This window comes from Charadrius vociferus, unplaced genomic scaffold, assembly GCF_000708025.1.
Source record: "Charadrius vociferus isolate BGI_N301 unplaced genomic scaffold, ASM70802v2 scaffold7, whole genome shotgun sequence".
In the NCBI taxonomy this organism is placed as follows: Eukaryota; Metazoa; Chordata; class Aves; order Charadriiformes; family Charadriidae; genus Charadrius; species Charadrius vociferus.
This window is the reverse complement of record NW_009649308.1, coordinates 4,182,754-4,193,655: the sequence shown is the minus strand read 5'-3', so window position 1 is coordinate 4,193,655 and position 10,902 is coordinate 4,182,754. Positions and strand designations below refer to the sequence as shown.

Here is a 10,902-nt window from a genome sequence, read left to right as displayed (position 1 = left end):
AATGCCTCAGAAGTGGACCAGAGAGAGCTTAAGTCCTTCTTCCTAACATTGCTGAAAGTACTGAATCATCAAACCCATGGATATGAGATAGGTTTTTAAAACATTCCTGTAGCCTGGAAATCACAGTTCAGTACTTAACTTCAGTAAAAATTTCCTTGCATGTACCCAGCTGGCATTGAAGTGAATAAAGTTTCACCACTTTGGACCAGCTGAATATGTGATCTTTTGTGCGAGTTAATTACTCTAATTTAACACATCCTTTGGTATACATCTGGCTAGGCACAACATTTTCAATTTCTCAAGGTTGATTACATCTTAATAGAAGGAATGCCATTTGGACATTTGCCTTTCTACGTGCTCATGCAGCTATTTCTCCCGGTCTTCAGCACACCACTGTGATAATCATTTGCATGGAAAGCCATCAGTACGATATGGTCTAGCATTTTTGTTACAGTATTTTAGGGCATCTAAATGGGAAGAGGATAGAGAAGATGCTTCTGATGGTGGCATCCTGTCTGGTGAATGCTACTTTATAGGAGTCCTGTCTATGTGAATAGTTTAGATTTTCTCTGTAGTCAGTCTAGAGAAATGGGCACCACCAGATGGGAAGATAGTGCCCAGCCAGGGACAGGTAACTAGGACAGGTATAATGAAACATCCAGCTGAGGAAGCGGAGGGCAAGTTTGATGAAATGTTTTGGATGGTAAGGTCAGGAGAGCTGAGTAAAGAGCTAGCTCTTTGTAGAACTTCTCTCAGTGCTCAGAAAGCAAGACAGTAGGTTTTCTCTGGAAGGTAAATGTCTCCATCCCTCTGTCTCTTTCATTGTTTATACTTCAGCAGATTCCACAGCTGAAGGGAGGCAGCCTCCAAACAGCCCCTTGCAGTTGACATTTGAAAATTTTCCAATATGTTAGCTTGAGAACCCTTGCATTGCTGCTGCTGCAGCACTTCTAGTATCTCAGAAATGGATTTTTTTGGAACAGAAATTGTCAATCTTTGTGATGTAGTACAAGATTAATTTGACTTCCGATTGGAAGCACATTTCCACTAAAAACAAATTAACCCAACCTATAACTCAATACACAACTCAAACTTTAAACAGAGCTCTGTTAACTATTATTTTAATAATTGTTTCCCACTAACTCCTATTCATTTTCTTGATCCTTTGAAATTCCTGGCTCCAGACAAAAACATTAACTATTATGCGAGAAGTGTGAATAACTGTTATTTGCATAGCCAAACTTATGGGGAACTTAAAAATGTCATAAGAGATCCCATTTTCCTGGAATTTCCAGACCCGTTTCAGACGTCCTAAAGTTTGTATGAGCTTATCTCAGAATTTTCACTCTGTGTTTCAGAGACAGAAGGGTCTTGTGTTAACCTCAGGGTGCTCTCTAGTCATCCTTTGCTCATTTCTTAATTTCTTTAAACAATTATTTTGGAAGGGAACTTTTGTAGTTGGTGAGAATATCTTGACTACAAAAAATAAAAAACAGTTGTATTATAATTGATGGATTTAGGGCAGGGAATCTAAATATAGCTTACTCCCATAGTCTTTAAGTTGGAACCTCTGTGACCGACCCGTTAATAAGAAATTGGAGAGAGGAAACTTGTATCCCGTGGGAAATTAAAATTGTAGAAGTACTCTATCTATGTTTAATCTGAAAGATATTTCACATATGTAGGGCTAAATACAAATATAGCTGTAATATTTTCTTTCTATGAAACAGGATTAAAAAAGGGCTTAAGAAACATCAAGTTAATAAGATTTGGGAGCACTTTTGCCCTTTTGTGTGAGTAATGAATTATTTACAGTATGTAGTCTTCAGAGGGTTGGCACAAAACTGGATATTCCCAGAATGGGGAAAAGTCCTTATTTCCTTTGCTGTGTACATATTAGAAGCAAAAATGATGTTATGTAGAGAAATGGACAGCATTAACAAAAGGTGGCCGAATTACTGCCTCAGTGCTCTATCAACATACTCACCAGTTCTTGAAACAATTGTGGTCCAGCTCATGCACAGAAAATGCCTGCTTGTATCTGAATGGTTCTTGTTGGCCAGATCTGCTGCGCACTTTTTCCTTAAGGAAACAGCAAAAAGCATTCAAACAAGTAAACTGTCACCTCGGATACATTTCTGGGTTGGGGTATCAGTTCTGCTGAAATAATTATAAAGGAGCAAGCAACCACTGGGAGCAGAGAAGCTTTGGAACAGAAATGCATAGAAACTTACATGTTTAGGAAAAAAAAATTTAGCCATAAATTTATTCGTATCTTGCTTGGGGTGGTTAGGGAACTGTATGTCTTAGCCCTTTGTCCAGTGCAATCTGACCAAAAAATGCAGAAAAACACTTGCCTTCCATGGGCTAATTTCTTAATTTGTCCATTTGTGACTTTAGTCAGCCTTAGTTTTTATTCCTTCTTGATTTTGACACTCTCTCATTTAGTGAAAGTTTTCCACAGCTGTGACTGGAGGAAGAACTTCTATCCAGGTAACATAAATAATAGAAGTAAAACTATTTAACAGAATTGCACAAGAGAAGTTAACGACTCCTTCCTCAGTTTTCCTACCCAAAATTGCTTAACTTTGGGAGCAGTAAGTTTTAAAGCATGGGCAACAGACAGAAGTACATGCAAGCAGCCAATCAGTCCCTCGTCAGTGATCAGGAGCAACACTGGAGAGCTCAAGGCTGGGCTTCAGGGGGAACAAGCTTTGCTACACCACAGGATGCTGTTGGTATCTCTGTGGGTTATTTCCATTCCCAGTATTCAACGTGTACATTTCCCTTCCATTTGTCTAAAAATAAATAAATAAACATGCTTTCCTCAAAGAGTGGGGAACCAATAAAACTCGTGATTTCATAGAGCATACTGGGTTTGAGTGAAGGGCCAAAGAAGGGTTCTGTAGAAGTGTACCCAGTTTTAAGATCTGTATGGTCTCTAATAGGTGGTATCTTTTTCTGTCAGCAAAGTCATCACTGGATATTCTCCTTTTAATGTTTGTGCCCAGCTGCATACTTGCCTGAAGCAATTTTCTCAAACATATACAAAAGTAAAATTCAGTAGGTTTTTTGCATTGAATTTCACCTATGCACATACTGTCTCCAAAAAGGAATACAGAAAAGCAGCATACACTCTCTTTTACCCTGCAAAATGGAGTTTGATATCGTGACTTGGGCACGCAAAAGCAGGTCAAACTTTTTTAATTCATGTTCAGTTTGTTAATTCCAAACTTCTTGGTTTATCTGGAATCAGTTGCCTGGGGAATTTTTGGAGTCTCCATCACTAGAGGTCAGGTTAGACAAACAACTGTCAGAAGTGATGCTGATGTGGCTCAGAGGTATGGATGGAAGAGAAGGTGCGTTAAGGTCCTTTCCTGTCCTATTTCTGTAACACTAATCAGAAAAGCCCAATTTTATGATATTTTGCTAAAAGCTCGCCTGATTCTGCTCTCATGCAGAGGTCAGTTTGGAATAACTGCTTAGGGCAGTGAGCCAAATTCAGTACATCAGACCAGAAAAGAGATTTTTGAAAGGAAAGAGTTTAAAAAAGAAAAGAAAGGTTAAGAAGGGAAGTGAGATTGTAGCAGTACTTGGTTTTTGTGGTACCAAGTGCAATTGTCTCATTCAGACTGTAGGTACGCTACTGGTCTGAGGCTGAGATCATTAGCTCATGTCAGTGACACTTCATAGAAGTTAATGGATTCAATATGGCTCAGTAATTTCTTTCACCTTTGCTATCTCCCTCAACCATTTTCCCCTTGAAGCAGTCACTTCCCTGAATGGGAGCTCTACTCAACTTAATGTTAATACAGAGTGTAAACAGGAAATACCAAGTCTCACCACAAATTTAGAGCATTGCTAATGCTTTCACGATGTTCAGAAACTGATTTTGAGCTCACTTTGCTACACTAACTTTATGGCATATATTCTTTGATGTCCCAGGAGTAATGCTGGTGTAAATGGTGTAACGAGAACCACAGCTTATGCACAAATGTAAATCTTTTAAGATATGCGGTAATCTGGATGAAGCAGGGGAGCTTCAGGTAACTCTGTGTAAATTTGTTCCAGTACGTTAAGCAGTATTGGCGTGTCAGTCTGAGTCAGTATACGCCTTTTTTGCTGAGCTACTGTCCAAAGGACTTGCGTGGCTGTCTAAGTCTAGGGTTGCTAGAAACCAGTACAATCTTGTGTTGTGTGTAATATAAACACCCTTATATTATATGTTGCCAGCTGGAAGCATAGGATATTTTTATCTAAAGCTTGTTCAGGTGGAAAATGGACTCAAAATAACTATTCGTAAGTTGCTCGTGGCGTAGGAGCTTTTGTTCCAGAATAAGACAACTGTATTCTGAGTATCTACTCTGCTCTCAGTTCATTTCACATGAAACACTTGTAAGTGCTCCCACATAGGAAGATTATCAAGACTCAGTACTGACCTTTGAATTCACAGACTGCTATCCTCCAAATTAATTTCCATGTGTAGATAAATCCTTATAACTGGACAACCCCACAAATTTGGGCCCTTTTGTTGGCATGTTATTCCACAGATACAATTTAAGAAAGAATTTTTTGATTCTGCTACAAGAATGAGTTTTTGTGCTACTTGTACTTCAACTAAAATTTGCCATTGTCAGTTGACAAGTTCTCAGTATATTGGCGAGCCAGCAGAGCATCAGCAGCTGAACTTAGTCTATCTGTTTTGTCGTGTTCCTATTGTAATGCTGTTTGGAGATTAGGTCTCTTCTAAACATAGCAACACTGGTCCAGTCATCCAGGCTTTCTATTGCAGATGACCTAGAGGTTGCAACACAGCCTAATTAAGCTGTTTCTGAGAGTTGCAAGGATGCTATCAAATTGAAATCCGCCAAAGGCATGGATACAGCTAATACAGACATAGCATATTGACAACTTGAGTGCAGATTTCATGTAGTGGAAAAGATAAGGAGACTTTTAAGTGGATTAGGTTTTTGTTGCTGGACCTATATGACCTAAACAGCATAGCCATAGAATGCTTTCATGCTGTTTATGTATACGCACCTGCCTTACTGTCCCACCCCCCAGAACTATAGTGCCCCTCTCTCTTTTGTGTTCAAAAGCAAAGTTTGAAAAGGTCAAAGTGGTGTCAGTTGTTACAAAAAATATCAAATGTCTGAGTATTGTATGATTTTTATCTAAAGCTTGTTCAGGTGGAAAATGGACTCAAAATAACCATTCGTAAGTTGCTCGTGGCGTAGGAGCTTTTGTTCCAGAATAAGACAACTGTATTCTGAGTATCTACTCTGCTCTCAGTTCATTTCACATGAAACACTTGTAAGTGTTTTTATATTTTATATTACTTTATCTTATATTACTTTCCCCTCTCTTATAAATCCGCCAAAGGCATGGATACAGCTAATACAGACATAGCATATTGACAACTTGAGTGCAGATTTCATGTAGTGGAAAAGATAAGGAGACTTTTAAGTGGATTAGGTTTTTGTTGCTGGACCTATATGACCTAAACAGCATAGCCATAGAATGCTTTCATGCTGTTTATGTATACGCACCTGCCTTACTGTCCCACCCCCCAGAACTATAGTGCCCCTCTCTCTTTTGTGTTCAAAAGCAAAGTTTGAAAAGGTCAAAGTGGTGTCAGTTGTTACAAAAAATATCAAATGTCTGAGTATTGTATGATTTTTATCTTCTTCACTTTACATGTGGTCCGGGCCTGCCTTTTTAGATACTAACTGCATGTTGCATGGGTGCTGCCCTGGTGCTCATCATGCTACTGCTGCGGTGATTCAGAAATGTTAATGACAGTCTTTCTCGCAGCCTACAGCAGTACTGCCCTGTTGTACAGCCTAGGAACTGAAGCATAAAGAAAATACTTTAAAATCTATTGATTCTAGGTGTTTGATTGTTAGAAAATACCCCTTCCACCTTCTCTTCTCCCACTTACCCTCAGTTGCTCACTGCTGTTTTGCTTTTTAAACAGGATCGTTTCTTCCTCTTTCCACATGACTGGGATACTGGGCAAGAATTTTCTTGCTCTCAGCTTTAGTGGTAGGGGAGCCTCCAGTGTGCACAAACAATAACTGAAAAGAAAATATACTAAACAGATTTAGGGGACATTCGAGGACTTTGAGGAAACTAAAATAACAACATTTTAGCCAAACCACACATGTTTCTAAGGAGGTATAATTTTCATACATTTGTTCTGACAAGAATTATAAAGCAAGGATTCCAAGTTAATATTAAATCAACAGCTGCTAGGAGAAGGAGATACAGTTGGCTCAGGCATATTGCCTTTATTTTCTGCTGTCCTTCTAAGGTTGGATCCCAGGCTGTTGCTTCCTGTATCAGTGTGTACTGAAAGTTTAATTTTTAGTCTAAATCTAAATCAGCATAGAATGTTTTAAGGAGCAGACGTTGCTTGCACTAGTAATGTAGGGCAGGCAAGCACTGTCCACTGAAGCTAAAAACCAAATGCACACATTCTCTCCAGATCATTTCAGAGCACCAGAATTCTCAGACTAATAACAGTTCATAGTTGAGCAAGAAGAACAGTTTCTGAGCACTGTCAGTAGAGCATAACTAATGTGTTTTTACCTTAGAAGCCCATACATGCACTAATCAGAGGGCTTTCATTGAAACTGTGCCTAATTTGAAATCTGTGGTGTTAACTCCTTCATTGCTATTCTGATTTCTCATCTAATTGCCAGATTTAAAGGGAGTAATATAGTAAGCTTCCACAGTGCTGGAGTATCTTCTTTTGGTTTTGGAGATATTGCATGTAACCAGTGATGGGAAGACAATAGCTAAGGACACCAAATTAATCATGCCATAGTCTCAGATTCAAAAGTGTTTAGGTTGCAGACTAAGCTGAGCTCCACCGTAAATACAAACCCAACTTCCAGATGGGAGGGTATAGAGAACACAGTCAAGACTTTTCTCAGACACGTACAGTGAAAGGATGAGAGGCAAAATGGACACAAATTGCACCAAGAGAAATTCCAGTTAGGTATTAAGAAGAAATTTTTAACCTTGAAAGTAGTGATGCATTGCAGCAGGGGCTCAGAGAGGTTGTGAAATATCCATCAAAACATGGCTGGGCAAGGTCCTGAGTAACCTTGTCTAATTTTGCCCTGCTTTGGGCGTGGGGGTTAAACAAGATGCCCTTCAGATGTTTCCTCCAACATTTTGTGACTCTAAAATACACAATAGTAGCATACTTAAGATTTATGTCTAGAGTCCAAAATAAGTTTGAGAGGAGAAACTGAAATTTAGTAACTGTTCCCAAGGCTTTTTGTGTAAACTTAAAATACAAATAATTCAGCATATATTGTGATCAAAGATAAGGGCTTCAGATCCATATTGACATAAATGAGGCAAGAATCAGTCTTTCAGATGTTAAACAGTATTAATTTTTATTATTTTTTTTTTTTTTAGCTTACCTTCAATCTAATCAGGTCATGGGCTGGGGAGAGAAGGCAATTGAACTACGCTCTGTGGAAACGGGAAATCTGGAAGGAGTATTTATGCACAAGAAAGCACAGAAGCTAAAATTTCTGTGTGAAAGAAATGACAAGGTAAAGAGATGACTACAGTGTGGTGATTAAGCAAAAATGAATAATAGTTGGCTATGGCACTAAGACCATTTAATTTTTATAACTTTGTTTTTACATCCCTATTCAAAGCAAATATAGTCACTGAACCTACAAGGCACTCCCTACAGATATTCCTCTTTCACACCACCCTACTTTAGCCAGGTCTGTTCTATCTCCTATTCCACCCAGCTTTAACTGCTATCAGAGGTGGTAACAAATACAGACATTGCTAACTGGCCAGACTCCAGCACAACTGGTGGAGTGGGGAGGGCTAGTGAGCCAGCCTTGATGATGCCCAACTACAGGACTGCCTCTCTTGGGCTACTGAAATTACAGGCAATTCAGAGCAGCCATCATGGAAAAAAAAAAAACCAACTCTCTAATATTTGAGATATTGCAGGCACTAGAGTATGGATAAGCAAGTATGATTTCTTGCATATAGCAGTTCTTGATAAATATTCTGTGAAATCTGCTTGGTTCCACTGACATATTTAGAAAACTGGGGACCCAAAACTGTTTAGATTAATCAATTATTTTAAAATGTTCTCCCGTGTCTTCTAAATAGGAAAAAAAAATACCAAAAGATATATCCCAGTTGTACCATAAGTGCAGTTTCACTTTAAAAAGTTTCTCATGGGATTAAAATTGAATTGTGATATATATATTCTTGTATTTGGGACTGTGGCATTCCCTCAGAATTCCTGTATGGGTAAAAATATTGTCATAAATGTAAACTGACAGTAGCATCTTTTTTTTTTCCCCCCCCTTTCAAGGTGTTCTTTGCATCTGTACAGTCAGGAGGCAGCAGTCAAATATACTTTATGACTCTTGGTCAAAACGTACTGTTCAACTGGTAAATCACATCAAAATGAAGGATGCTTTGAAATTCCCTGTAGGTAGCAGTGTAAAATGCTTGGAGGTAATATACACAAATTTGCACTTTTTACCTACAAAAATTTTGTTGTTATTAACTTATCAAAATTCATATTCTTTCAGTTTGGAAAGAATTCTATTTTCCTGTCAAAGTATTGCAAACATGTTTAGTTTGTGTTCTAAAATATGTTGCAAACCAAGATTGTACTCACAGTGTTAGGAGAAAACTTTAATGAAGAATGTAGCCAATATAAGAAGCTCCTGTACTCTGAAAAGTGCATAGTTTCATTTTCACAGATGATACAATGTTGTTATTTTGAACTGAAGTCTCTTTTTTGGACAGCAACATCTGTAAGTAGACATAAAAACACAAACACGTTGGGGTGGCAAATTGGAATCTATTTTGAATTGAGTTTTGGCTTGTCTTGCATTTTAAGCAAGCTGTTCCTGTTTCACTAAGGCTCCCTTGTCCAAGTCGTATGATCAGTGAAAGAGCACCCGTTGATGATGGGGCCTAACGCAGCCTGGGATGCTTGAGGGCTCATACGCTACGTTAGGTAGAGGTGCATTTCACTGCAGAACTGTAAAAGCAGCTACTTGTAGACATGTGCCCCATCAGGTAGATTTTACAAAACACAGGGGACAGACTTCATGTTTCTCTCAGGGCTGGACGCCTGAGCCCATAGACACAGTTACTGTAGAATGTATTTGTAAAAATAGTTTAAATAGTAGTTTGTCAAAATCATATATGCATAAAGCATTATGGACCTGAACCTGTAACTTCAGACACGCGACCCACGCTCATCTGAGCTGATTTAAAGGCACTACCCATGTATATAAGGGCACAGGATGAGGCACCTTCTTTTCTTCCCTTCTTTCTCTTCCAGCATAAAGTCGTCATGTATTTGTGTGTAAATATAATCTTTCCACAATGGATGTTAAGATTAACAAATATATTCTTAATATAGTTACAAAAATATCCAAAGAGTTAATCTATTATAAATAGAAAATACAAATAATTTCAGGTGCTTTCTGTGCTAATCACATCTAAATAAAGCTGCATCCACTAGTGTTATTGGTGCCAGTGTTTCTGCATAAACTCTGTTCTCAGGGGCTTGTAACTTGGCCATAAAAATATACAGATATAATATATATATACTGTGTATAATCGTATACTATGATTAAACTGTAGGGTTTAATATAATCCTCATTCAGCTGATTTTTGGATGCGCTTTGAAAATGTAAAGCATCAAATGTAATACAAAAGAGCTCATTCCAGACATGATACAGTATGGAGGACACTGTAGGCAAAAGTGAAATCACTAGCTACAGTGTTTGAAAATAGGTATTTTTTACTTGAAATATGTGATACTGAAAGGTGCAGGGAAAGTGTGTTGGAATATCTGGTAGTCTACCTCAAGGATGATGATTCAAAGTTGACTAAGAAGGGGAGAAATAAAGTTGTTAAAACTGGTAGCTGTTTTGTACAGTATGTCAGGTTAAGTTAGTGTTAGCAGTCGTGCTGTGACTGACAGGTGCTCAGATCGCAACCATCAGCTCCAGAACTGGTATCCTTGTATATGTCAGCAGAGAATCGAACTAGGGGCTAATCCCCCTTCCCCGTGTTGGCACCTCGACTGCTGCAGGCAGCTCAGAGATGCCAACACTCTTGCTGTCTATGTTCTTTGGCTATGTGGATGACTGCACTTTCCAAAGTTATTAACCTAGCACTTTTCACAAGCACTAGCTTATCTCGAAATGCATAGTGTTTTTTTATGAAGTATTTTCCTTTTAAGTGTTTTATCTTACAGAAAAATAAGCCTAAGGCCATATTAAAAAATATGCGCAGTTAAATACTCAAAGTGGTTCTTAATGTATGCAAGTAATCAGCTTGTGTGCAGACTTAAAATCTAAATGGTATACTGTGCTCAAGCAGAGCTGTGTGAAAACAGGAGGTCTCTGTCTAGTTGTAGTCATGTTCCTACCTGTTGCCAATGCTAGGACTGGGGCAAATGAGCAAAACGTGGCTTGGCTCCCTATGCTACTGAACACTGGGCTTGTTCTGTTCCAACTTTAAACAACTACTGAAAAAAAAAAAAAAACCCAACCAAAAAGCCAAAACAAAACAAACCCTAACCTGTAACAGAAACAGAGATGAAAGAGAAAATAATTTGCAGACAATCAGAAATACAACTTACTTGCTTTTGACTTAAAATAAAAAGTCTGAGAGACTGTGAAGAAAGAACAGCTTTGACTTTGTACCCAGTAGGTGTACAAAACTTGCTTGCAAAACTGCTTGTGCTATAAGCAATTAGTGATCCAGGCTGCCCTATAATAGTTTTTAAAGTGTGCTTATCTCAGCAGCCTCTGCATTATGTGGGATGCAAGTGAATTTTTTCCCTCTCCCATTTTGGTGTCAACAGGTAGGAGACAGATTTTT

General features: G+C 38.4%; 1 protein-coding gene across 1 annotated transcript in view; it reads left to right on the top strand.

Moving 5' to 3' along the window:
* NRK (Nik related kinase) overlaps nt 1-9,533 on the top strand; it is a 99,041-nt gene extending 89,508 nt beyond the window's left edge. The window contains exons 30-31 of the mRNA XM_009889268.1: nt 7,432-7,571; nt 8,363-9,533. Of these exons, the coding sequence (XP_009887570.1) occupies nt 7,432-7,571; nt 8,363-8,446 (224 nt within the window). The 3' untranslated portion in view covers nt 8,447-9,533. The remainder of the gene's footprint in view (nt 1-7,431; nt 7,572-8,362) is intronic.
* The last annotated feature ends 1,369 nt before the right edge of the window (nt 9,534-10,902 follow it).